Source organism: Lonchura striata, chromosome 24 (assembly GCF_046129695.1).
Source record: "Lonchura striata isolate bLonStr1 chromosome 24, bLonStr1.mat, whole genome shotgun sequence".
Taxonomy (NCBI): Eukaryota; Metazoa; Chordata; class Aves; order Passeriformes; family Estrildidae; genus Lonchura; species Lonchura striata.
The window spans coordinates 7,586,398-7,613,885 of record NC_134626.1 but is presented as its reverse complement, the minus strand read 5'-3'; the positions used below and the strand labels follow the sequence as shown (position 1 = coordinate 7,613,885).

Below are 27,488 nucleotides of genomic sequence, written 5' to 3'. Positions count from 1 at the left end.
GCTCCAGCTGCCACCCCTGGGGGTCCCTCCTCTCCCTCTGGCTTGTGTTCACATTGGACCCACACAGGTGAAAGGCACCTGCTGAGGTCAGAGGAAGGTTGAGCTGGCTCATACCTGGCAGCAAAGAGCCTCTCGATGGATTTTTGGGCTTGTGCAGAGGAAGCAGACAGGCTGTGGAGAGGCCCTGGGGAGAAACACAGTCCTGGGGTTACAAGGTGCCACAGGGGAGCAACAGGGAGCAGAGTCAGGGTCCCAGGACTTAGGCTTGTTTGGCTGCTGAATCTTTGGCAAAATTCTTCCTCTCCCCTTGCCTCATTTTTCCTATACAGATAATAAAATTCCTACACCTCTTAAAAAATAACCTGTGGGAGATTTATACCAAAAGCCACATCAGGTTCCATCCTTTGCACCTCAGAATGAGTCAGGCCCTGTGCTCACAAGCGTAGTTTTAGGTCATACATTTTTATAAAATTCCCCAAAACTCAGCAGAAGCCCAAACCACAGACTCGATGGAGCTGCACCAAGTGCCAGCAGCTCGTTCCCTACCTTCAGGAACACGGCAGTGCTCCCAGGCAGATGAGGACAGGGTGTTGGAGGGTGAGGGGCTGCTCTCCTCAGCATCTGCAACCGAGGAACCACATCAGCAACAGCACCCAGCCAAAACCAGCACCTTCCCTCCCACGGCACGATGGGGTTAATGAGCCTCTTTGGGGCTCTGTTAAACCAGCTCTGGCTCTGACAGTGCCAGACAAGGTCTGATCCAACTCGTCTTCATTAGTGAAGGATTTGGTGACAAGTGAGTGTCTCACATCCCCCCTGCCTCTAATTACACTCGTTTCATCCTCCGTGCTACCCGCCGTACGGCTGCCAATTAACTCCCGAGCGTTGTCAGCAGCACAACCTGCCATTTCAGGGGTTTGGAGAAATAGGAGCTTCCATTCCAGGGTCAGCCCCAGTCTGTCTGGTGAGCACTGCATGCAAAGGGGAAGGCAGAATTTAAAAAGACCAGAGAAGGTGTCCCAAACCACTGAGATCTCTAACACCAGGAAGGAGATAAAAACCCAGGGAACCTTACTCATGCTGTTAAATCCATAGTCTCCGTTCTGGCCACATGCTGACTGAGGACGCCCAGGGGAACAGCCACGATGTCTTCTGCTTCCTGAACTCTTCTGTTTCCTCTGGTTGTCTTGCTTGGATGTTGCACCTTAGCACGAGAGAAGAGAATGGCCAGTGTTGGAGAGGGACTGGCACACAGATGGTGGCAATGAAACTGTGGAATGAACTTGGTCAAGAACTGGAGTGACAGGACAAGGAGGGAATGACTTCAAACTGGAAGAGAGTAGGTTTAGATGGGCTATTGGAGAGAAATTATTTTATATTAAAGTGGTGAGGCCCTTGCACAGGTTGCCCAGAGAAGCTGGAGATGCTCCCTCGTGTCCAAGGCCAGGATGGACAGAGATTGGAGCAGCCTTGGATAGTGGAGGTGGTGGCAGGGGGTGGAATAGGATGAGCTTTAAGATCTCTTCCAACCCAAAACATTATGTGATTCTCTGGTCATGTCTGGGTATCCAGACCTCAGAGCAGACCTTTTCCCTGGCCATGGGAAGAGGTTTCTGCCACCAAGAGCTTGGCCACAGTCTTAGGTATGGCTCTGGTGCCAAATTGTGCTGTGGCTTCATAGCACATTGTGACTTCATTGCCCTGAGAGACATTTATCAGTGCCACCTTCCCTGCCAGGAGAAGGTTCCACCCCTGTGCCAGCCCCACGTTACCTGTGTGGGTGTACTGGACCAGGGTGGGCAGGTAGGAGCTGGTGCTCAGGTCCACAGGCACGAAGGCTGTGTACTTGCTGATGATGTTACAGGCCTTGCTGGTGTGGACAGCGTTGAGCTGGAACCGTCGCCCAGACCCTGCCACGGGAGGGAGAGTGGGGTCAGATTCCACGGGTCCAAGGGCTCCCCCACCCCTCACACCCAGCTCCCACACCCAGCTCCATGCTTGGGGATCCATGCCCAGCAGGGGCTGTATCCCTTTACCTCTCTAAATTCTGCCTACTGCTACTCCTGCTCTCATTTTACAAGTCCAGATGCACTTCATAGAGGACAGGGTTGACACAGTCCAGTGTGGCCTAGGGCAGTGATGTGGCTCCTGCTGAAGTTGGATGCCACTTTCCAGCTCCAAGTGACCAACTTCTTAAAAATAACCATGTTACCTCATGCATGAAGCAGAGGGATCACAGAATCATGGAACATACTGAGTCAGAAGGGACCCTCAAGGATCATCAACCTTCTCATTGTCCAACCCCTGCTCCTGAGGAGTGGGAAGGAACATGAGCTCGGGAATAATCACATGCAGCAAGGCTGCAGAAGTAGCAGAGCACAAGGGAGCTGAAGAGGGCTGTTATTTAGGAGTTGTGTGAGACATTCTAATATTTCACCACCAGCAGCTTTTGTTTTCACTCCAGAGGCTGCTGAGAGTGCTGGAAAGCCTTCCCGAGGTCAGGCAGGGTCTGCCTGCAGCCAGCTGTGCATTACCATGCTCGATTTCACACTCCCTCTCGGCGAGCTGCTCGAAGTCCTGGATGAGTGACTTGGCTGCCAGGTGGTGGAAGGTCTCACTCCACAGGTCTGTGTCACCATCCTCCTGCCTCTCCCGCTCCCGCAACAGAGGGTGGATATCAAACGTGACTTCCCACTGCACGGGCTCATTGTTCCTCAGCCCCTTGACCACTGCCTTGCAGAGGGTCCTGGGGGAGCACGGGGAGCTGCAGGCAGTGCCGATATCCAGGTCCTGGGGCTCCCAGTCAGAGAAGGTCTCTGTCTCAAAGGTGAGGGATGGATGCTGGGCAGACTCTGCAGAGAGGGGAGAGCAGATCATTAACCACCTCCCTGGGAGCTGAATTCCCCACTGGCACCACAAAACCGTAATTAATCCTTCCCAATTTTCACATGGTGGCACAGGGCGCAATGCAATGCCACCAGACCCGGCACAGACAGGCGAGGCTGGCTGTGCCTCCCCCTCTCCCACCTACCCAGATCCCCGGGGCTCCGGCTGTCTGATGAGGAGCACAGGCTCCTGATGGCATCGAGTGCCCCCAAGCCCCTTGCCGGGGCTTCCTGCAGCCCGTCGGGCAGTGCCAGGGCGGCGGCGTCGTGGCAGAAGGACACACAGCTGTGCTGGAGCAGGGCCGGGCGCCGGGCGCCTGTGCCACGGATCCTGGCGGCAGAGCCATGTGGGATGGCCGGGAGGGGCTGTGAGCAGAGCAGATGTTGGGGCTGGATCCGGCTGCAGGCAATGGCACGGACCTGCTCTGTCCCCTCTGCTCCATGCATGGACCTGCTCTGGCCCCTCTGATCCCCTCTGCTCTGTGCATGGACCTGCTCTGTCCCCTCTGATCCCCTCTGCTCTGTGCATGGACCTGCTCTGTCCCCTCTGATCCCCTCTGCTCCATGCACGGACCTGCTCTGGCCCCTCTGATCCCCTCTGCTCCATGCATGGACCTGCTCTGTCCCCTCTGATCCCCTCTGCTCTGTGCATGGACCTGCTCTGGCCCCTCTGATCCCCTCTGCTCTGTGCACGGACCTGCTCTGGCCCCTCTGATCCCCTCTGCTCTGTGCACGGACCTGCTCTGGCCCCTCTGATCCCATCTGCTCCATGCATGGACCTGCTCTGTCCCCTCTGCTCCATGCATGGACCTGCTCTGTCCCCTCTGATCCCCTCTGCTCTGTGCACGGACCTGCTCTGTCCCCTCTGCTCCATGCACGGACCTGCTCTGGCCCCTCTGCTCCATGCATGGACCTGCTCTGGCCCCTCTGATCCCCTCTGCTCCATGCACGGACCTGCTCTGTCCCCTCTGCTCCATGCATGGACCTGCTCTGGCCCCTCTGATCCCCTCTGCTCTGTGCACGGACCTGCTCTGGCCCCTCTGCTCCATGCATGGACCTGCTCTGATCCCATCTGCTCCATGCATGGACCTGCTCTGTCCCCTCTGATCCCCTCTGCTCCATGCATGGACCTGCTCTGTCCCCTCTGATCCCCTCTGCTCCACGCATGGACCTGCTCTGTCCCCTCTGATCCCATCTGCTCCACACATGGACCTGCTCTGTCCCCTCTGATCCCATCTGCTCCACACATGGACCTACTCTGTCCCCTCTGATCCCCTCTGCTCCATGCATGGACCTGCTCTGTCCCCTCTGATCCCCTCTGCTCCATGCATGGACCTGCTCTGTCCCCTCTGATCCCATCTACTCCCTGCCTGACCCCTGCAAGGGATGCAATCACACAGGTCCTCCCTCTGCCCATTCCTGGCTGGGATCTGTACCCAGACAAAGCCCTCTACCAGACCTTGGGGTGTCCCCAAGGGACTCTGGCCCCAGGGGCTCCTTCCCCAGACACACAGAAGGTGAAATATGAGTTTCATCCCTCCAGACATTTTAATGACTTCACTTGGGAACCAAAGAAAAGAAGAGAGACAGAAAGATCAAGGACCAGTTGCTTAGTAACAAAAGGAGAGAGGTGCAGAGGATGGGAGAAAAAGATAAAAAGATATTTTTATTTTTTTTTAATGAGACTGTTTCTCTACTTTCAGGAGACATGAATCCCCCACTCCAGCACCTCTGGTGCCACATTCCACAGAGATGCTCCCCTCTGCAAGGCCTGGGTTTCATCCCTGTCCCTAGGGCTGTGGGAAGATCCCTCTAAAACAGACAGACTCTATATTCCTAGGACATCACCAGCAGGGAAAAGAGGTGGTAGAATGTGGTGGATGGAAGGATGATTTCTCTGAGTGACAGACATGTATGACCTCCACCACCACCACCTAAATTTTGTTGTTCTATGACACCACCAGCAAAACTGGGAGCAGGACAGCTTCAGGTGTGATCTACTAAGCTAATATTGACACATCCTGCCAGACCCTTTCTGTTCCAAACCTGCTCCTCCTCCTGCCTGAGCTCTCCTCCCAGCCAGAGGAAATCAGCTGGGAATGGAGCTGGGGGTTTAAGCTGCCCATGGCTGGTGCTGACCTTTCCTTCCCAGCATGGCAAGCGTGGAGATGAGCTGAGGGCTCGGCTTCACACCCCTGAAAATGTCAAGCCCTGGCAGCAGGACTGGGAGCTGGACAGCTGCTGGGAGCCCTGGCAGCAGGAGGGAGAGCAAAACCAGGCTGCATTTAATTAAGAGCAGGCTGCATGCTGTTAACCATTTATTGCCCTCCAGAAGGGAGCCAGTTCCACCCCTGCCTGCACACCAAGGGCAGGAGGATGCTCTGGGGACATTCCCAATACAGGGAATGGTGCCAGTGGCTCTAAAACCTGCTTGTTCTTGGTCACTGATGCTGTTCACCACCCTCACTGCTGTAGCCTGAGGGCAGAGGTCTCATCCCTCCCTCTGGAGCCCTGGCCCTGCTTTCTCCTTTGACCCCTCATCTCCCCTCCCACTCCTCACCCAGTGATCTCTAACCCACAGCAGAGGGGAAATCAAAGTCCCCGACATCTCTGAGTTTCCATGGGAACACAAGTGCTGCTGGTCCTCCCAGCCCTGCAGATGCTGATTGCAGAGCAGAGCATCCTGGCAATGCCAAGCATGAGAGAAAACTATCCCTATCCTTCCCAAAGATCAGCTAAAAAATCTGCCCAAATTCTACCTGCTGCAGGTAGGGGACAAAACCCTGTTCAGCAGATGTATCATGGCACAGGTTCACATCTCATCCCAATGCTGTCTAAGGTGATGGATCCAGCTGGGAATCTGCTTTGGCACTGAATTCCTTTTCCCTGCCAGGTACAGAAGCACCACAGCCATGGGGAGGATTGAATCCTAAATTGTAGGGAGTTAAGAAGGACCAGAGGAGCAGCAAGGCAAAGCACAGGCTGCTAAGGGGAAGAGAAGCAGGGAAAAAGCAGGCTCCCATGGGGAGGGACTGCTATGGGATATCAGGATGGCACTCTGCTCCCTGCTTGGCTCGTTTCCCCAGTGTTCATGATGTGCTGCAGAGCTGTATCTATTACCTATAGCTATATCAATATTTTAGGACAAGCATGAGTCAGGCCCTTTCCTTCAGGCTCTTATCCACCTGATATTTTCCACCTTCTCTTTGCTGGCTTCCACCTGCAGGCAAAGCCTCTCGGGGGATCACCTACCTGGAAATCCACCTGCCAGGGCTCGGGGCTGACCTGCTGCAGGTCCTGCAGCTGGGTTTTCCGGAGGGGGTTTTTCACCAGGGCTGTGCCAGGATCGCTGGCTGTGGGCACCTTCCTGCGAGGCTCGTGGTCGGAGATTTGGGTGGTGCTGTACGCCCGTCTCCTGGACAGAACCTTCACGTCCATTCCTGAACGGTGGGAGAGAGGATCAGCTCCACTCCGGGGTGGGATCAGCCAGCATCACCCCCCTGGCTCACAGTGGGAGGCAGGGAGCTCTCACCAAGGTCCTGCCAAAGCTCAGGGGGTCACACTCAGCCCTGCAAAGGTTTAAGCAAAGCAACGAAACCACAAAAGGAAATAGAAGCACAAAATTCCTGGGTATGTCAAGAGAGCAGGTTGGGAAGGTTTTGTCTGAGGAGTTTTCAGCCAAAAAAAGCCTGACTGCATTTCCCCAAACCTCCCTGGAGAAGACAAAGGGTTTACTAATGAAATTTAATTAGTGCAGACACGCTCCTGTCAGAGCATGACTAAAATTTGCCTTGGAAAGACATGATTTCTCATTGCTTTTGACAAGTTTGAGGGGATGCACAGTACAGATCCTCTCGGAATAAAAGGGAAGAACATCCCATGAGTAACAGAGGTTTCCCCAGCTCCAGGGTGCAACCAGCTGCTTTATGCCACATGCTGCTGAAACAAACACCCAGCCAGGCCATGGTGGGGGGAAGTGACACCCTGGGGAGAGGGATTTGGATCCATTCTCCCCCTCTCCTGACTGGGAAGTTGCTTTGCAGGTACAGGGATGGTCTAGCAAGGATACCCATTTGCTCACTCCACTCTTCCTCACACTGCTTGGGAAGTTTGTAAATAATTATGTGGCTAAAGCTAAAGCTGCTTTGAAAATCTCCAGGGAACCCAGCTCACCAGGGCTTCCCTTGATTTCCTGACAGGTTTGGATACAACATCCAAAGCAGACTTGCTCAAGCCTCAGGAGAGCTGTCATCTCTCCTGCAAACTCCTCCAGCTCTTTGCAGCTGAAGATATGTATAAATCAGGCAAAAAAAAAAGGGGGAGCAGTGAAAGGAGCTTGACTAGAGAGACAGGGGCATCACCCCCTAGCATGTACAGAGGAAAATCTGACCCGTGTCCATGTCCGACTCTCCCCCAGGATCTCTGCCCACGCCCAGGTGGTCGGGGGAGTGCTCGGCGAGGCAGGACCCCTCCGAGTCTCTGGAGTAGTTCCAGCTCTCCAAGCCTGCTCCCTCCTCCTGGGAGTGAAAGAAAACAGAGCTGCCCGACTCCTGGGAATGCATCATGCTGTACTGCCGCCTCTTGTCCTGGGGGGAAGCACAGAGAGGGAACAGGTCCCACCACCGTGTCTGTCCACCGGCTCCCAGCTGAGACAGGCTGCACCAGCATCCTTAGCCACCAGTGCCCCCAAAGTCCTGCCCACACCTCCCCTAAGGACACAGCTGGGAAGCAGGAGACACCCCCTGACCATGCACAGAGCCAACAACACCCCCCCTCCCGGGACAGCCCCGCAGACTCACAGATCTGGGGTTGGAGAGGTACGGGGAGGTGTCGCAGATGACACCGTAGCTGACCAGGTGGTCACCAGGGAACAGGCAACTGCTGCTGACAGGGGACACCAAGACCTCAGTGCTCTCAGGAAAGGCCCACTCCACAGACACGTCACTCAGGACCGGCGCCATCGCCTTCTTCAGTGACCTGATCATCTGCAAAGGGCAGGGGGAAGAGGTTCAACAGTGGGTATGGTGTCACTTGGACATGGTGTGAGCCGTGGTGCACGTGCCACGTGCTGCAGGGAAGGGGAACGTTCCCTCAAACAATCCCATCAGCTGATTCCTGCCGTCTCCTGACTGTCTGCTTCCTCTTAGTCTACTCTGACGTCCATCCCAGCACCCCCACCTCCTTGGCACAATTACACTTGACAGAGCTGAGTTAATGGTTGATCTTTTCCAACCTAAATGACTCCATGATTTTTTACCATGAGTAGATAGTGATGAAGCACAGGGCTGATCTCACACATGCTGCCACCCCAGAGCAAGGTGGGAGCTATTGGCCTGAGGGATCATTCTCTGATGTGAGGCAGCATCCCTTGCTCCCCTCTAGCACCCAGGAAATGCTGTCAGCCTTCAACAGGCTGAGCCCCAGCCCTTGTCCCGAGCCCAGCACTCACACACTGATATTTTTGGAACAGTTCATTGCTGGCACAGTGAGCCAGAGATCAGCAAGCCACTGCCAGAGATCAGCAATGCTCTGCCAGCTACACACGTGGAGAAGACCAATATTCCTGAATACCTCATGGACAAATCTCCCAGGGAGCCATCTACGTGAGCTTCCCTGCATGCCAAGGGAACTGAACACCAGATTTAGAGACAGAATAGCTCAAATATTCCCTATTGTTCCCTGCTTTTTTACAGGCTTGGGAAGACACACCAGGCTGTGTTTTATAAGGCCATTAATTGACACCTCAGACTGCTGAAGGCACCGAGCTGAACAGCCTGCAAAGCTCTTATTAATAGCTCTTATTAAACAGCTCTCTCTTCACTGTCTGCTTTTAATTTACATCAGAAATGTTGATGCCATTCTGTCTTAGAGAGGTTTTTGCGTGCTCCAGGCTCCTGCAGAGGGTGGAGTTGCCGAACTCTTCGAGAGATCAAGAAGGTAGGAGCTGGTTTTTTGGAGACATTTAAGAGCTAAAGACCCAATTCTCTCTGGGTTTAGTCAAGCAGCAGGTGACAGGCTGGTCTCTGCATCCACCAGGAGACAGAGCCATCCCTACGCCAGATCTCAAGCACACGGTTTTACTCTTCATGGGGAGATAGGGAATGGAGAGGCTTTAAAGTCAGCTTAATAAGCAAAGCCATCACATTCCTCCCGCTCCAACCCCGCGTCCTTCTCGCCCGGGCAACGCCAGGGCTGAGCCCGACTTCAAAACTAATTGGCTGCTTTGATGCCGGTCCCAGTGCCCTCGCCGCATCTGAGGCAGAGCTGCCTTTGAAGGCAGAGCTGCAGCACCCACACGGAGGCAAACGCACCCTCCGCTCCCTCCGACGGGACACGGAGATGCTGCTCGCCCACCCGCTGAGGTGGGGGGCTGGCAAGGCAGGGCCAGGATGGGGAATGAACCCGCTGGGAGCCGCCTCGCTGAGCCAGAGCAGCGGGGCTGTACCTTGGGCTGCAGCCTCTCGCCCTCCGCCAGGAACTCGGAGACGCCCCTGGACACGGCAGCCAGACCCCGCACCAGCCTCCTGCAGGCGTTCGGCCCGATGCCAAAGCTGTAGCACCTGCAAAGGGACAGGGAGAATCAGTCGGGATCCAAAGGAAAAGCCATCCCCCAGCCCCTTGTAGCTTCCACACTCCCTCAAGCAGAAACTCCCTCTGGCTTTATCCCACTGCTATGTCCAGCAGAATAAACCAGCCTCTCTTTTAGGTATGTGGCAGGAAGGTTGAGAACCTCCCAGTGCCTAAAGGGGCTCCAAGAAAGCTGGAGAAGGACTTTGGACATGGTCATGGAGTGACAGGAAAAGGGGTAATGGTTTTAAGCTGAAAAAGGGCAGGGCTAGACTGGATATTGGGAAGAAATTCTTCTCTGTGAGGGTGGTCCTAGCACAGGTTCCCCAGGAAAGCTGTGGCTGCCCCTGGATCCCTGGAAGTGTCCAAGGCCAGGCTGGGCAGGGTTTGGAGCACTCTGGGCTATGGAAGGGGTCCCTGCCCATGGCAGGGGGGTGGGGTGAGATGGGCTTTAAGGTCCCTTCCAATCCAAACCATTCTGGGATTCTATGAACTGCCAGCCCCCTCCTCTCAGCAGACCCCAAACCCCTTCCCCAGAGACCAGCCTTCAGCAGTGACACTCAGGAGCTCCCAGCAGGACCTCAAGCCTTCCCCCTCCTCTGCAAACACAAACAAGCTGCTTTGCTCTCAGTTCAACTCTTTTTCCCTGCTGGCTGTGGTCAATAGCACTAAATATCCAGTAATTATCTCTGCTTGCAATGAAAAGAAACTTTTTCTCAGGGAAGGATGATCAAGCCAGGCGAGGCTGCTCCCCCTGACTCCCAGGTCTGTGAATCAGGATTTGGTATGGGCTGAAGGCTGGACATTGAGCTGGAGCCCAGGCAGGGAGGGCAGTGCTAGGTGGGGATGGATGTGCAGGGAGGCCAGGAAGATGGGAATGGGTGGGATGTAGCATTTGGGCAGGGGAGTAGATTGCTGAGAAAGAAAGCACCTTCAGCAGCAAACTGCATCTGCACAAGGGGCTTTTCTCGTGGAGGGTTTTAATCCTCGGCTGCCTGCAAATCCAGCCTCACACCCCTCCTAAATAAGGCTCTGATCTTCTTTTAAGATGGGCCATGCCCAGGACTCTCCCTTCCAGGGTCACCAGAGACCACGCTCCAGCTCTGATTGCATTTAACCCTCCCCTCCAGCTCTGCAAGAGCGAGGGGTGGGATAGTGGGATGCCCTCTACACTGGGAAACAATCTAACCTCTGTGCAGTTACAAACCCACAGAGCAGCTTGCCTGATAGCTCTGAAGTCTGAGAGATGGGACAGGAATCAGGATTTCTTACATTTTTCTCATGTTTTGTGCCCCTTAAAGAGGCAGAAGAGAAACCAGAACAGCCTGTGATCAGGGCTGGGGAGCCAGGCTGGGAGCTTGTGCACAAATTAGCTGCTTTATACATTGCTCCCTTTCAGCATATTCAATTCTGCACAGCCCCATCCTGGAAGCAGCTGGGGCCAGCCCCAGATGTGCTTTAAAAAAAATTAAAAAAAAAAGCAAGGAAGATTGTTGGCGTGTCAATCTCTCCTAGCAGGAAGCATCAGCCAAGAGCTGTGAAGTTGTCAGCTCAATTATCCTGCTTTTGATTGTTTAAAAAGCATCTGAACTTCTGGGATTCGTTCCAAACCCTTTGAGGTTCTCCCAGGCTCATAGCAGCAATCTCTCCTGCCTCTGTCTCTGAAGTGGGGACGTCTGTGAGATGGAGCTGTGCTCAAGGGGAGGCACATCCCAGCCTGTGCCAGCCTTCTGGCCCTGCAGGGGTGAGTCTGTACCTGGTGGAGCAGGAGTGGTCCCGCAGCAGCTCCAGAACCTTCCCAGTGTTGCTGATGGCCCCGCCCGTCAGCAGGAAGAGCAGCCGGGGGTGGCCCCTGTGGAGGGGCTGGCGGGTGACCCACTTCAGGGGGGATAAGAGGTTGATGCTGCCCATATCAGCTCGGATCCTCCTGATGCTCTGGCAGGCCACGAGCAGGCTCTCCTGCCCAAAGGAACAGTGGAATTGTCAGTACCAGCACCCTCTGAGCACCAAGGAGAGCCATAGGAGAGCTGAGGGAGCTGAGGCTGTTCATCCAGGTGGAGGGAAGGTTTTGGAGAGACCTTAAAGCCCCTTCCAGTGTCTTAAGGGGCTCCAAAAGAGCTGGAGAAGGACTTTGGACAATGGCCTGGAGTGACAGGACAAGGGGGAATAGCTTTAAGCTGAAAAGGGGCATGGTTAGATTTGGTATTAATTATTTATTATAAGGGTGGTAAGGCCCTGGCACAAGCTGCCCAGAGAAGTCGTGGCTGCCCCTGGAGCCCTGGAGGTGTTCAAGGCCAGGCTGGATGGGGCTGGAAGCACCCAGGTTTAGTGGAAGGTGTCCCTGCCAATGGCATGCAAGATCCCTCCCCACACAAACCAGGCTGTGATTCTGTGAACTGGGGGTTCACCCACCTCACAATAGGCCTGGCTGACAGGAAAGAGGGTCTTGAAGGTGGAGCCAAAGCCAATGACATTGAAGAGACAAGCTGGCATCAGGCTCTTGAGAATGACCAGCAGGGCATCCTGAGGGGTGAAAAGCAAACAGACATCAGGACACTTGGACCCTCCCTGGCTGCCCCAACTTCACCAGTAAAAGCTCTGCCCCGAGCCATCCCATCTTATTCCCACTTTCACCTAACAACAAACCAACTGCTTCTTTCCCATGCCTCCATATGACCCTGCTCTTTTCAAAGTCCCTTGATGATATCTGGGACCTGAAGCAGTGAGGAAAATGGAGTCTTTGGAAAAAAGAGACAACAAAGAACTGAACAATTTTTTCTGTTTGTTTTTAAGGGATTCAATTTGTGCTGGCAACACACTGCTGCAGCACAGAGCTGGTGGGTGAGAAGCAGAGTGTGAAATTGAGAAGTGCGACACGCAATGCATCTCAATGCCTAAACTTGCAGAAAATAAACAAACAGCTTAAAGTTACACAAAAGGAAAAGCCTCCCCCCTCCCCAATTCTCTTGTATTCATAGCTGGCTTCAATTAAAATAACTGGGAGACAACAGATTTAAGCTATTTTCTTTACCAGAGGTGGTTATCTAACATGCCTATTCCTGGGTTTTACATAAGGCAAGAGCAACTTGAATTGTCACAGTGATATTGTGGACAAGTGCAGGACAGAGCTTGTGATCACAGAAACTGGGCAAGAGCTGCTTAAGGAGCTCTTGAACTCGTAGGAGCAATTATGTGGCAGGAGAGGAGGCCAATTTCAAGCAAAGTGTTTATTTAAAGCAAAATGTAAAGCAAAGTGCTCAGGAGCAGCTCAGTTCTATTTAAATGCTGATCAAGGCAGACTCCTGCCAGTCTGCCGAGGGCAGCAGAAACCCTCCAGCCAGCCCCTGGAGGTGCTGCCAAGGTCAAACGAGCAAGAATAGCCTCCTTGAGTTGTCCTACCAGTGGCAAAGACCAAGTGACCACAGAGGGACATAGCAAACTCCCTGCCTGGGTCCAGCACCGATGTGGTGCCAGGGCAACCCAGCTCCTAAAGCCTGTAGTACTCAGCAAAAAAAAAAAAAAAAAACCAAAAAAAAAAAAAAAAAAAAAAAAAAAAAAAAAAACAGAGCTGGAGCACTGAAAATCAGTGGAATAATGTAAAGAACAGGGCTGCCCTTTAACAGGCTCTGGAGTACTTGAATCCAAGCTGTTATCTCAAACCTACAAGGATATATTTATACCACTGCTCCCAGATGGCTCCCGGGATGCTGGCTCTTCCAGATCTCAGTGCTGACATCTCATCTTGGAACTCATTACAAGGGAAAAAATACAAATTTCCAAATATTTCTCTTAAAGCATTTCCCAAAATGGGCAAGCGATGCCTGCTTGCTATTTCAGCAAGCAGAAAGATTTATTGCTTCTTATGGTAAATATTGATCTTGATCCTGTTGCACTCCATAGATATATGGCAACTCAATAAGGAGGGATGTTTGCTTCTAGAAAAGTCAATTCCCAGTTATTAGTGCAGTTTTGCAGCGAGCACCATCACAGCCTGGCACTTCTCCCTGGCTGCATCAGGGTGGGAAAGGAAATGGCTGCAGGAAATTTAAATCCCTGAATTTTCCACTCCAGCTGCTTTGGACAGGTGCCCTCCTGCTCCGCATGGGCCCTTCCACCCCATCCCTGAGTGCATCCTGAGGCTGCACAGCTCCAAGACCTGTCATGCCATGCATCCAGCCAGCTAAGGATGATTCAGAAGATTCCACCAACCAAAACCCACCCAAACCCTCTCAGAACAGCTCTTGTCATGAGGTCCCTGGTGTCTGTGAGTGACAAACAAGGACAGGACATTCAAAAGAGGGACAGTGGGTTTCTCCCTTCAGGTATCTCCTCCAAAATCTCCCTCAAAATATTTTTTCCTGAAGGGGAACAGCCTTCCTCCTGTTTCTACAGCCCTCCTGAGATGGGGTTTCCATACCAGGACCAATCAGAGAAGGGTGCTGATCCTGCAGGTCTCCATCCCCAGGGGACAATCCAGCCTCCACAGAGGCTGCGGAGTCTGTGGTGCCCAAACCCAGCCATGCTGGGAGTTGGAAAGCAAAAATCCACCCTGGGACAATATTCCCAGACTCCTAAAGATGCTGGGGGAAGCGGGCACAACCCCAGAGATATCTTGTTCCCCTTGGGAACAGCCTCTCTATTCCATGGGATGTGCTGCAGCCATCTGCAGACTCCCCAGAATCCCAGTCCTTGTTGCTGAAGGTGTCTGTCCTTCCTCAGCAGTTCCCATGGAAACTGGAGACAGATGGGAAAAGAGATGTGCTAGAAGATGGACAAGTTCAGGAGTGGGTCTGTGGGAACCTCATGAGGTTCAACAGACCAAGTGCAGGGTCCTGCACCAAGTCTGGCTCTGGGTAATAGCCATATCTGACGGGGGAACCTCAGACCTACAAAATATCCTGACAATGCTATTTTTTATCCAGAGGTCTCAACACAACTCCCATAACTATCCACCGGGCTGCTGGTGTTCATTTGTGTTTGTAAAAGGGATGTCTCATATTTAAAACATTTCTGTGGGTTCACAGAGATGCCCATCAGCAAAACCTCTCCTAATGCATGGTCAGCACCTCTCCTTGGAGCTCCCTGGAGGTTTCCTCCTAGGCAGCCATCACTCAAAGCCCTCCTGGATACAGGAAGAACTGGAAAAGGGATGCACAAAACATGCCAGCAAGAGAGGGAAAGAAAATAATTTTACATTTTATGTGCTGATAGGAAGAAGCAGAAGAGAACACAGGAGAGTCACCTTTGTTGCAGGTACCAAACGAGCGCCATAGTTGAGATGACTAAACTGCAGCCTATAATTACTCCCCATCCCCTGATAATGAACATTTATGCTTTCAGCACCCCCACTGCTCTCTCTCATTCATCCCTGTTGACAGGCAGGTGTTTCCCCTCCTGCAGGTACCTTGGCATGGCTGATATTCACACCACTCATGCTCCTACTGCGGTCTACCAGGAAGATGAACTCTCCCTGGGCTTTCCGGAGGCCTGGCTGCACAGCCCTCAAGTCAGGGCAGAAGTTGAGCATGATGACAGGGTGGTGGGGGATGTCCTTGTTCAGCCGCTTCCTGATGATTTCCATCTGAAAGAAAGCAGGAGAGAGCTCGAGAGGTTGATTTTGAGAAGTTGATTTCTCCACCCCATTTCAATTCAAGGGAAATCAGAACATGGCTCAAAATGCAAGTGCAGGGCCTTTTGTGGGCCAAAATCTGCTTGTTCAGAGGTGACAACACCAGGGTGGGCCAATATCCAGGTGTCCAGTTCTGTCCATTCCCACAGTATTCACCATCCCTGCAAGTGTCCAAGACCAGGCTGGACAGGACTTGGAGCAAGCTGGGATAGCGAAAGGTGTCCCTGCCCACGGGATGGGTGGGACAAGATAAGCTTTAAGGGCCTCTCCAACAAATCATTCCGGGACTGTATGGAACAACTGCACACTCAGATAAAAGCCTGAAGAAATCAAAAGACCTCGCCCTACCCAGCACCTTCCAAACCTGATTCTCCAAACATTTCATTAGATCCTTCCCGAAGACTTGGTTCATTAGCACAGCTTAGCATCCCACCAAGGCACACCAGAGGCTTTCTCCATGGTCACTCACTAATGAAGCGTGAGATGCAGCCCTTGATCTGCTGCATTCAGCACTCCAATTCATTCCTGCCACCTCTGGTTTGCTGCTTTTTCTGCCCATTTCTTTTATCACTTTGTAGGGATTGAAAAGCTTTGGAAAGCTGAACCATCTGCACCAGCCATGGCTCGATAGGAGCCCGCATGATCTCTGCACTGCACACAGCTCCAATGGCTCTCTGCATTTTCTCACCTTCTATTTAAAGTATTCATTACAAATGGGATAAAATAAAACTGGTAAAAACTTCTTGTGAGGGTTTATAATGTGCTGTTATGTGTGTATCAAGCAGTAACAGGTTCACGGCCTCAGCTGCTTTGGAGGGAGCTCCAGGACCCCACATCAACCCAGCCACGGCCTTTCATCCCTGAGTCTGAGTGTGGAAACAACTCCTCAACAGCAGCTCGATCCTCAGGGGCTTTGTTTGCCTCTTTTCTCCTCTTTCTGGCTGCTTTTCTCGTTGCTTTCACAGGGAGTAAAGCAGACCCCACATAACTGGGCTTGTTTTCTCCAGCCATGAGTCACATTCCTCAGTCTATGAGCTGACGACCCACCTTTATTTTCTAAAACTCACTAACTCCCTGTGGCTCAACACACACACACAAGCTCTACTTTCAGCTCCTCTGCCTGAGTGCTGCTTCTCTGACCCAGTGGAAAGACAGATCTCACTCACAGGAATAAGCCAAGCTCCCACTCATCCTCTTGCCTTTTCCTTCTATGCTATGGGGTATAAATTAATCAGCTATTGAGAAATCAAAGGGCTTTTTCCATTTCCGTTTCCCTCCAGCCATATGACATTATTTCCTTTAACAACTTTTCCAGTTTATCACATTCCAGACTAGAGTGTTCCTTGTTGCCTCTGTACAAATACTGAATTGTGGCCCTGGACCTATCCACAGAACTCCCTGGAATGCTCTTGGGTATCCATGGCATAAATTTACTGTGTGATCAGAATGAGCCCATATTTTGGGATTTCTCACTGACTGGGGGGAATTTTACAGGCAAATCTTCAGTAAACAGCTTCAGAGGACCTGCTACAGGTCAGAAAAGAAAATATCTCCTCACCTCCCTTCCGTTCCCCTTCACCCATTATCCAATTACAGTAAACTAATCAGATTTTGTTGAGGAAAGTTGATTCTACTGTGCATCCATCCCCACCAACCTGCAGCTGACAGCATCCAAGCCTTTTGCATAACAAACAGAGGGAGGAGAATTATTTATAATTTACTGCTGAAATTTCTGGGCTAATTTAATTTAAGCCAAGAAGTGGCCAGTGTCCTGCTCTGAGCAGCAGCAATTCCAGCCCATCATCTACCCCAGGTATTATTACAGGCATTTTCTCTGCTCCCTGCAGTAGTTTCCCAGTCCTCTTGGGGCACAGGTGGCTTTCCTGCAGGGAAATGTCTCCAGAATGATCCCCCCTTAGATAATTTGACATGCTAAATGTGCAGAAATAATTAGGGAGCCATCCGAGGCGTAGCGTGGGAGTTTCATCTCGTTCCACCTGCCACATGCTGAACACAATTAGAGGAGACGCCTGCGGAGTCCCAGCCCTGCCAGAGAGAGCGGAGGGCAAAGGAAGGGAGGAGAGGAGGGTTGACAAGTCTCTGCTGAGAGGAGAAATCTTAGCAGCATGGGGAAGCACCCCTGCAGCAGGTCTGGGACCTCTGCCAAGAGGGACCCAGGATCAGAGACGTGGAGAAGGAGTTTAGGGGAAATGAGCATCCCTCGGCACACAGGAGAGCCCTGGCTGTGTAAAACAGGAGCTGACTGTCAGTGCCAGCTGTGGTCACACAAGCACAAGCTGTCCCTTAGGAGAAGACGCCCACCCTGGAAATCCAGAGGGCTCTGAGCTGTCTGCTCCTCTCCACTGATCCCATACACACCAAAGAGCTGGGCTGTCACTCATTCCTTCAGAACTGCTGAAAGACGAGGCAGAAATCCCAGCACAGATATTTTTCTCTTTGCTGCTCAGCAGAACAAAGAGAAGTCTCTCATACCTTGTCTTCAGTTCAGCTCATTATTGCAGAAAAATCACTTCTTTCTCTCTGACAGCTACCCAGAAACAGTAAACATTTACCGAGCAATTAAAAGAATATTTTATTCTATGTCATTGCAATAATTATAATACTCTTAATGCTATCACAATGCACCTCTCTAATTATGCTATGCTAGACTAGCACTAATTATACACACAATAACCATCTCAGAGCTCCTTCCCCTCTCAGTTTATCAGCAGCACTGCTGAATTTCCCCCTCTTCCTCCACACAAGCCCCTCTCTGAGGGAGGATGCTGCAGGTCTCATTGATACAGTGTGATATCTGATGCTCAAAACATGGAATCATCTTCTAGCTCTGCTCCAGCCCTTGGAAAGCCTCAGCTAACACCTGCAGCTTGTGTTTCTCACCTTTTTCTTGGCACTGGGGTCTTTCTTAGTGCCTTTAATAAAATCGTTCTTCCCCTTCAGGTGTCGTTCGTACTCTGCAGGGGTCATGTCACCCTCTTCCATTAAGACATGGGGCATGTGGGGCTCTGTAAATGCAGAGAATTGTGTAAAGAACAGCTGTGGTTACACTTTGGGTCTGGCAGAGATGCAGGCACCCTTGGTTGAGAAAACAGCAGTATCTGTGAGCTTGGAGAGCTCAGAAAACCCTGAGAGGGCCAGGATTACCTCCTGGGAAGCCTAACCTTGAAAATATTTACAAAACCAGCATTAATCCAGCTACAGTTGAGGATCCCAGGAAGGGGCAAGACAGCAGAGGGGCAGCAGAGTCCACCTACCACTTGGGTGGATCAGGATCTCCACGGGTCTGTCGAAGGTGTGCTTGTTGGCCAGCGTGATCACAATGCTCTTGGCAGAGCGGGCCGAGGGGTCGGCGTCTGCTCGGATCTCGTGTGTGGGGCTCTCAACTCCTGCCCGGGAAAACCGAGGCGCCAGTAGGGATTGAGGGTGGGCGACACCAGGGAGAAGGGAAGACAAGGTAGCAGAGGACAGGAACCCATGTCAGCATCAACCCTGTACTGGTAAATCCACCCCAGCACTGTTAAGTTGCTAACACAGATTTATATTGAGGAGGAGGAGTGTGGACATTGCCTTGGGGATGTGATAAATCAGCCTTGTGCAGCAGGACAGCCCCAGTGCTCCTACCTGCCAGCAAACACGGCCCTCGGATCTCCAGCTGGAAGCTGAATTCGTACTCAAAGGGGTTGGTGGCCTCACTGTCCAGCAGCTGAGTCAGGCAGAACCTGCTCCCTTGCTCTGGGCTCCCCAGTCCACAGGGCTGCTTGTCCCTGCTGGTGACATAAATCCAAATAAACCCTATCAACGTGTTCTATCCCCCCAGGAACTGCAGATGTGCCAGAGATAAAGCCTGCAGCCACTCTCCAACCTCCTGCAGCTCCTGCTCATTCAGCCCTGCATTCCCCAGGATCAATCCCAGACAGAGCCCTTCCCATGGTTTTCCATACGTTTGGAGCTGGTGGCTGGAGAAGCTGCTGGCATTCTCCAGGCTGGGCTGGGGGACCCTGGGAGCACACACAGCTGGCAGAAGGACCCTCACCACCCCGCTGGGTAATGTCTGCAGCTCAGAGGAGGTGCTGATGAAGATGGAGACACTTTCCAGGGGAGGAATCATGCCCAGGTTGGCCACAAAAGCAATCCTCTCCAGGTCCTCATCCATCATAATCCTTCCTGCACAGAGATTGGACCATGCCAGGTATTGCAACTATGGAAAATGCTCCTTTCCAGGCCTCCCACAACCCCCAGCCCTGGATCAAACACCCAAAGCCACCACTGCACACATCAGCTTTCTCTAAAAAGCCCCAGCTCCTGCATCACTCCTTTGCCTGCCCAGAAGCAGCAGTGCTTTCCAAGATGGATAAGACTGACATTTTTTGGCATAAGCACCACAACCCCTCAGCCTCCCAAAAGGAGCCCCTTTGATGCCACAGCATACACCAGCCAGCCACCCCCATCACCTCCCCACTCCCTTTGCCCTCCTTTTCTTCCTAAAACACCCTCAACCCCCTCACCACTTCCATCAGCAGCTCTTCCAGGGGGGAGGCTGCAGCTGTTGAAGTAGGTGTCATCCATCTTGGCTTTGTCTTTGATCTGCACTGTCACAGTGCGCCGGGACACGGCTGCCTCGAAGCCCACGACAGTCGTGCCCTCATCCAAGGGGTACACAAAGAGACCTGCCAGCCAGGAAGGGTGTTAGCAACACCCACCAGCCAGGTCCCTCTTGGCACTTCCCAAGTGGGAAAAAAATCCCACTTGTGGGATTTTTCACACCTAAAAATTGTAGACTTGGACACAATACATTTGGTTGTGCTTCCTACCAGCATCTAAAGGTTGAAGGCATGCACAGAAACCCAGCACTGCCATGTTAAAGTTTCCATTCCAAGCTTCACTCCTTAAAACTTGCCTTCCAAAGCCTGGGGATCTGGGTTGTGGTAGGTGAGCAGAGCTGTCATCCCAAAGGCATAGCCACTGACACAGGATGTCACCTCGGATGCAATGAGGGGCAGCCGGGAGAGGGTCACCCAGTTAATCAGCCCTGGCATCTTCCTCGAGGTCTCTGGGTGATGCTGGGGAGCTGGAAAGAGAAAGGTGAGAATGGATGTGGAGCCCCGAGTGACCAAAATGTTTGCATGGCTCTGCCACCTCATTCTGAAGCCCTGAGGACAGAAAGGTGAGTGACCTGGGACAGGGTGAGACCTGGGTTTGATGACTGCAGTGATGGGCATGGAGCAAGACCCCGCTGGGAAGACACAAAGCAAACTCTTGCTCCAAATCCCCATTAGCAAAAGGGAGGAGGTTCAGATGAAACCTCCCTGGCTGGGGACAGACAGCCCTGGAGGTCCATAGTCCCCACCTCCCACAATGCTGAGTCTGAGCAGAACAAGTTAACATCTTTTTCCGTCCCTCTTTCTCCTCATTATCCTCCAAACCAACAACTTGCTCCAGGATAAGACTATGATCATGAGAGTTTTCCTTTCTCCTGGGGAAGGAAGAGTAGGCAGGCAGAGCCATACATGCTCCTGCCCTCCCATGCCCTTGCCCATCCTCATCCTTGCTGATTACAGGGAGGTGTCATTGCTCTGCTGTCCTGCATCTCCAGATCCTTCCTGCACAGGCTGACTCATCCCTCCCTGTGCTCAGCCGACACATTCAGATGCAAAGTGATTCCTTATGCCAATTACATTCCAACTCTTTTCCCTAAGCAGGTTTTCTTCCATTTCAGCTCCTCTCCCCCAGGCCTCAGGGTCTTAAAGGAGACTTTTCAGGTGGATTTTAGGGCCCCATCCTGATCCCTCAGGGAACCAGGAGAAGTTGCTAGGCAGCAGTTCTCCCTGGCTGGCTCTGCAATGCTTTATGCAGTGATTTACGAGGCCCAGCACTGAAATACATCAGTTTCTCATTCCTGCGTTATTAAAACCCACCTTTATATGCAAATGCCACAGAAGACATCAAGGCCACGAGCTGGATGAGTGCTCAGGCGGGAAAATGGCGCTCATAAAGAAAAAAGGGAGAGACAGGGAGAGCAAGAAGGGTTGTCCAGTACGGGGAAGAGCAGCCAGGGAAACTGAGCACAGGAAACAGCAGTGAAGATGATGATGGAGGGCAGTAATCCCAAGGCACGCCCCTGAATCCCGGCCAAAAACCTTAAATTCCCGATTTAATCCACCCCTCCTTCCAGCACAAATGCTGCTCATGCCAGGAGCTGCCCAGGAAGGTTGGGGATGCATCCATGAGGATGCAGCCCCCACAGTCAGGAGATGAATGGGGGTCCCACCTGAGCCAGGGGATGCTCCAAGCCATGCCAACTGGGCTGGGGAAGTCAGGAGCTGGTAAGAGTTCACCTGCTACAGGGAGAGATAATGGAGCTCTCCTCACTTCAATATGTGGCATCAAGGTATTGGGAAGTGATTAAATGCCAGGTGAGGGAGGAAGGAGGGAGAATGATTTTACCTTAGGGAAGAGATAAAAACAGGAAGAAGCTTTCTATCAGCTTGGCACAACAGGAATTCATTACAGGACTGCCAGAGGGGTGAATTTGGACTCCAGGAGCGTGACTTCAGCTTGGAACTGGGGACTCAGTACAGACCCATGGGTGAGATCCAAGCCCCTCACATCTCCTGCGCCCATGGAAGATTAGGGACATAGCTCCCATGGGAATCACTCTGCCAGCAGGGATTTCTGCATCACCTGGGCCAGGACAAGGACTAAAGGATCCTTGCGGAGATGCAGAGCCCTGTGCCATGTCCCATTTAATCCAGACAGGAAAGCTGCACCTCTCCTGCAGCTCTGAGATGCCTCAGAGGAGCCTGGCACCAGCCCACACTGCTGTGCCAGCCAAAAAATCGGCCCCACAAGGACAGGGAGGGCTCAGAGGGCTCTTCCCGGCAAAAAACCTTTGAAAGGGGAAAAGGGGATGCTGCCAGCAGAGCCATGGGGCTGCTCCACACAGCTTGTGTCACCAACGCCATCAAGTGACTGCAGCACGGAAAGCGAGAGCAGCGGAAAGGCTGGAGTGAGGTGGAGCAGCAGGAAGGCTGGAATCTCTCCCCTGTGCAGGAACTCAGCATTGGCCCCTCACCTGCTCCTGCTTTTGCTGCTCTGGGATGTGCACTCAGTCTTCATTCAGGCCACAGAGCCTGAATTCTCAGGATGGGACCTGGCAGGACCCTGCATCCCAAAAAAATTACCAACAGCTTAATGCTGCACAGGGTACTCCTAGACACACCCAAAGTTCAGCTGTCCCCTTGCTGCCACCAAATGTGTCCTGCCTCCCACACAGAGCAGGTGTGGGGCCATCCCACAGACCTGGCCAGGTGCTCCTTGACCTCACACTGCACCTGGCATCCCAGGAAAAAGGGAAAACACTGAAATACCTTCAGCCCTCAAAATACACCTGTAATTACCTTCAGCCCTCAAAATACACCTGTAATCCCATCAACTAGGGAGCACCTCAGAGCTGGGGACAGACACTGTCCCTTGGCCAGCTGCGCTCTGGAGCTGGCGCACCAGGCTGCTACTGGATCAATCTTTGTTCCCCCCCTTCCTTTGTAAGCATCCTTTCCATGACAACCCACTGCTCTTCCTGGCCACAGAGGGGAGTGAGACATGGAACTGTGATCATCCCACTCCAGGCAATACCCTCAGCCAAACCCTGTGCCCGACTGATGGGGAAGGCGTTGATGCTGCTGCGACATCCCCGTGACGTGCAGGGAGCGCAGGGCTGCGAGCCGGAGCACAGGCTCCAGGCCCTGCACAGGGCTGCAGGTGTCTGTCCCAGCACTCCAGAGAGGTTGGGGCTGGATTTTATGGGATGGTTAAAGGTGTTTATGTGCCTGAAAAATGGGGGTGGTGCCTGAAGCACTGCTTGGAGCTTCCTGGGCGTCCGTCTGTGTCTGTAAGTGCTGACATGCCCTCAAAAATCTGTCTGAGCACATGGAGTAAAGACAGGGGCAGAGCAATGCTCCTCTGAGGTGTATTTTCATCCATTGAAAAGGAAAATAGAGCAAAACCGTGAGCACACAGCCTGGCTTCTGGCAGGGCCCGACTCCCAGGAGTGGGTTGGGGTCCCAGCTGTACCACACCACAGGATCTGTGGCATCCGTGGCTGACAACAGGATAAGGAGAGTCAAAGCAGGAGCTGGGATAAAACCCGACACAGCTCCACTCAGCCCTGCTGCCTGAAGGGCAGAAATCAGGGGCAGCTCAGCTGCTCCTGCCCCCCAGGACAGGAAGACTGCCGTGTGAAGCCCAGCCCTGGTGTCACACCTTTCGTCAGATGCATTTTTGAGCAGCTGAATCACTGTCCCGCCCTGCTGTAACCCCTGACCGGCCACAAACGGGTTCCCTTGGAGACCTTGCCTCCAGGTCCGAGCTAGACCTGGGGCACATCCCCACTGCTCAGAGGACGCCTGTTTTTTTGCAGCTGGGCAAAATATTCCTTCCACGTCGTCTGTCTCAATCAACACTGACATCCAGTGGCTCGCCGGGATGACGACAGCCGGAGTGTCCTGTGGAGATGTACCGGTGGGCAGAGCTGGCCAAGGATGCCTGTTGCACCACAGCCTCCCATCAGCATTCCCGGGCCATCTCCATGGGGAAACAAACTCGCCCCTGTTTGCAAACTCAAGACAGGAGAAACCTTGCACTTCCCAAACTTTCAGGGCTCTCAAGTAGAGTCACCCTCGGGAATTCTCCCTGGTTTTCAGGGGCTGCAAGGCTCAGGGAGCTGCTGAGGGACACCTGACTTTACCCTGACCCACATTACTGCAGGTCATGACTAAGACATCAGGAGCCCTCCAGCTGCTTTCTCCCAAAGCACAAGGCTCAAACCTGGCCAGGCAACTGGGATCAACCCCCAGAATATCTCTAGGAATAGGAGGAAATGGGTTTGAACGAGCACCCATAGCACTGTCCTATCTGGAAGAGCCATGGATCCACCATGGCAGACCTATGAGATACTCTCAGCAAAAGCTACAGGAACTGCTCTCCCATCTCCAGCCTCCCCTTGCCTCAAACTGCAAGCAGAATATCCCACTTAGTGGAAAACCAGGAAAACAGCCACTGCAGGCCCCCAAAGGATGACCACAGGGGCCCCCCACTGCCACAGCAATGACAAGGATTGCTGGCCCCAAGGACACCCTGAGGCCTCTGATATGGAAACTGGGGAAAGGTTGGGAAGCAACTACTCCTGCCAGAGCCCACTGGAAGCAACCAGGTCCCCCTTTCTGAGGTGACATAGTGCCAGGCTGACACATGACTGACAGCCCTGGCAGAGACAGATTTTGGGGACTGTCAGCCTTAACCCTGGCAAGTGTCTTGGACCATCAGCCTGGCCACAGAGTTGGGTCTCACAGACCTCACAGGTCTCACAGATTCATGACCCAAGCACCTCCCCAGAGCTGTTAATCACACATTTGTGACACAGGGGTTAGTTAACCCCAACCTCGCCAGGCTCACAGTTGGGGGGAAGATCCCTGGGCTGAGCCAGAGGTGGGGGTTTTATGCCTGTTGGCCCAGACATTCCTCAGCTGGGCTAAACATGCCAGACAGTCTGCTTCCTGCTCGGGGTGCATCCAAATCCAAGGAGACACACAGGGCCCCCAGGAGCAGCCCAGCCCTTCTCCATCCATCCCTGTCCTGCCCCAGCCAGTGTGGTGGAGTCCAGCCAGGGCTCAGTGTTTTCACCCTTACCAGGGGGTATCAGCCCCCCTCACCCTGCCGAGGTCACTCCTCCTTCCCCAAACAGTGTGTCCACAGATGGGTAATCCCACTTGGTTGCCCATGTCAGCAACAGTCCATCAGCCCCGCATCCATCCCTGCACAGAGATGGACACAGTCACTACTAATGTCTGTACAATTTTTGGGGAGGGATGGGATGTTCTGGGACTCACCATCCAGCTGGGAAAAAGCTAGGCTGGGAAGCAGCAGCTTGCAAAGTGTGGGCTTGTGCCTGCACAAATATTATGACAGGGATTTCTTCAGTGAGCGGCTTTGTGCTGGGATTGTGCACAGCCTTGGGAGGTGACACACACACACACCCCTCACACCCACCCCTGCGGAGCTAAAAAGGTGCAGGAGCAACTGGAGAGTAGCCACTGCTTTTCTTACCTTTCCTGGGAGAGAGGAGGAGGAGAAGGAAGAAGGGGATGGGGGGGTTGGAGCAACTTCACCCACTCTTCCAGCCCCTCTGCGGCTGGGCTGGGGAGGACAGGAGGGGCAGGAGGAATCCCGAAGGCGACAGGCACGGCGGCGGAGCGCTGTCTCTGGAAGACAGGGAGAGAGGGAGATGAGGAGAGAGGGAAAGGGAGGGAGAGGGAGAGGAGCAAGCGCCGGAGCTTGGGGTGGGGGAGCGCTGCACCACCAGCCACCTCAGCAACCGGTGGCTTCACCTCCCCGACCCTCCCCAGCGGGCAGCGGGGCTGGGGGAAACCGGGGAGTCCGGGGGTCCCGGGGGGGCGAGGAAGGGTCTTACCGAACCGGCTGCAGCAACATGTGCCCGGGCGGGGAGGCTCTGCCCGGAGCCGGGAGGGTGTCTGGCTCCCCTGGGATGGGGGGCTTCTGGATGCCCAGGGTGGGTCTCTCGCCCCCCACCGCTGACTCAAAGTGTCCGGAGCTGTCTGGGTGACCATCACCATCACCCAGTGGAGCCATTTGTTTTGCCAGGGAGGTAACCATGACAATCCCCTCGAACACCCTGGCGCTTCCCCCTCCCCTCGCTCCCCTCCTGAGCCCGGGGGCTGCAGGGGAGGGAACGGGCGAGGGGCGAAGCCCATCCGGGCGGATGAGACGCCCCCGAGCTGGGCAGGCTGGTGGAAAAAAAAGAGGCTGCAAACTCCCCTTACCCATCCCCGCGATTTGTCTCGCCGGGATTTTCTGCAGCAGTTGCCGGGAGGGGAAGAACCCACCGCATTCACCTTTGTCATCCCCTTTCTCTTTCAAAGGAAGGAAAGCACCATAAAGCCCCCCAAAACCAGGATGCATCACCGCTCACTGGCCTCCTCTGCAGCCCTGAGCTGGATCTCTCTTCCACCCTTGCTGTTGCCCCCATTCCCACCTCAGCTCATGCCCCCTCTCCTCCCCAGGAACACCCAAAGCCCCTCAACCACAGCCCCCACCCATGGGGATCTAGAAGGACCCTCCCCACAGGAGCGATGCTGTCACTGAGGGATGTCCCTGGTGGGATGCAGTCCCTGCCCTGAGCAACTTACACTTAAACCCAGGAAAAACAACTTGTAGAAAGGGGAAACTGAGGCAGCTGGAGGGGGACACAGACTTGGACATTGTCCCAAAGCAGAGCTGGACACTGCGCCTGGGTCAGAGCATACCGAGGGTAAAGCTCCTCTTTCTCCCCTGGCCTCCGAGGGCACATCCACGCCTCAGGATCAGGATGACCAGATGTGTGGCACCCCTAATGACCCATCCTCTTCCTCAAGAACAATGTGTTTCAGAGGAAACGGCAAGAAATTCCACAAACAAATTCCTGTTCAAGAATTTTTTCCTAAGCCCAGCTCCCAGGGCTGACTTCAGCCCTGAACCTCCAGAATTTATGGTTCTTGCCAGACAAATAAGTCAGCCATGGAAAAACCCAGGTCTGTAAATGTTTGTTTACCACAGCTTGTGACTTCTGGGAAGAAAATAACATATGCCAGGAGAAATCCTGGGATTCAAACCAACAAATGGGGTAGCAGCAGGGTATTTGTTTAGAAGATAAAGCAGCATCTGACATGGTGGATGAGGCAAGTGTGAGACTTCAGGAAGACACACATGGAGTTGTTTTGGGTGCAATTAATATTTAGTGCTGATGCTGAAGCTGCATCACCACAGTTATCAATGAGGTGATCAAAAGTGCTGCCCAGAACAGCTCACGAGGGGTCTCCAGCTGGTGTTTGCTCCTCCTCATCTTCTCCAGGTTGGCTTTGCCTAGGACACCCCACCATCAGTGAGGGTCAGCCCCTCCCAGGGAGCAGCAGTGGGGAATGGGATGGGTATAAATGAGAGAGGGGATGGGTAAAAATGGGTATAAATGAGGCAAAATTGGGACGGGGACAAGCTAAAAGTAGCATTTGAGGTCACCTAAGTGCCATCTTGAAGCTTGTGTCTTTACCCACCTGGGGCCAGGCAACAGCAGCATCTCTGACCACCACAGAGGGATATTTCCAGGTTCATGCCTGGGTGGATTCTGGGACTGGCCAAGCACAGGACAGGCTTTCCAGACTCATTATCCAGCTCACTCAAGTGTGCAAGTGTGGTGCTCTTGAGCTGGGAGATTCAGATGGGCTCAAAACTGGGAAAAAAAAACCCAAAAAAAAACAACCCAAACCAGAAAAAACCAAATACTAAACCAAATCTCGTGCTGGATGGACAGCAATGAGCACTTCCCATTATCTCCATGT

General features: G+C 53.2%; 1 protein-coding gene and 1 long non-coding RNA gene across 2 annotated transcripts in view; both read right to left on the bottom strand.

The window, feature by feature from the left end:
• VWA5B1 (von Willebrand factor A domain containing 5B1) overlaps window positions 1-27,292 on the bottom strand; it is a 28,507-nt gene extending 1,215 nt beyond the window's left edge. The window contains exons 1-21 of the mRNA XM_031506650.2: window positions 27,204-27,292; window positions 25,204-25,358; window positions 20,000-20,170; window positions 19,608-19,769; window positions 19,044-19,266; window positions 18,724-18,869; window positions 18,357-18,488; window positions 17,983-18,107; window positions 14,857-15,033; window positions 11,865-11,975; window positions 11,209-11,411; window positions 9,331-9,445; window positions 7,685-7,870; window positions 7,276-7,471; window positions 6,138-6,325; window positions 3,032-3,251; window positions 2,535-2,852; window positions 1,773-1,910; window positions 1,076-1,204; window positions 547-621; window positions 115-184 (exon numbers count right to left, since the gene is read on the bottom strand). Of these exons, the coding sequence (XP_031362510.2) occupies window positions 115-184; window positions 547-621; window positions 1,076-1,204; window positions 1,773-1,910; window positions 2,535-2,852; window positions 3,032-3,251; window positions 6,138-6,325; window positions 7,276-7,471; window positions 7,685-7,870; window positions 9,331-9,445; window positions 11,209-11,411; window positions 11,865-11,975; window positions 14,857-15,033; window positions 17,983-18,107; window positions 18,357-18,488; window positions 18,724-18,869; window positions 19,044-19,266; window positions 19,608-19,769; window positions 20,000-20,138 (3,053 nt within the window). The 5' untranslated portion in view covers window positions 20,139-20,170; window positions 25,204-25,358; window positions 27,204-27,292. The remainder of the gene's footprint in view (window positions 1-114; window positions 185-546; window positions 622-1,075; window positions 1,205-1,772; window positions 1,911-2,534; window positions 2,853-3,031; window positions 3,252-6,137; window positions 6,326-7,275; window positions 7,472-7,684; window positions 7,871-9,330; window positions 9,446-11,208; window positions 11,412-11,864; window positions 11,976-14,856; window positions 15,034-17,982; window positions 18,108-18,356; window positions 18,489-18,723; window positions 18,870-19,043; window positions 19,267-19,607; window positions 19,770-19,999; window positions 20,171-25,203; window positions 25,359-27,203) is intronic.
• LOC144247439 (uncharacterized) lies at window positions 3,563-3,829 on the bottom strand. Its single transcript, XR_013341156.1, has 3 exons — window positions 3,768-3,829; window positions 3,696-3,736; window positions 3,563-3,582 (listed from the first exon to the last, which is right to left on the bottom strand). It is a non-coding gene; the product is annotated as an uncharacterized LOC144247439 (long non-coding RNA).
• Window positions 27,293-27,488: the final 196 nt, after the last annotated feature.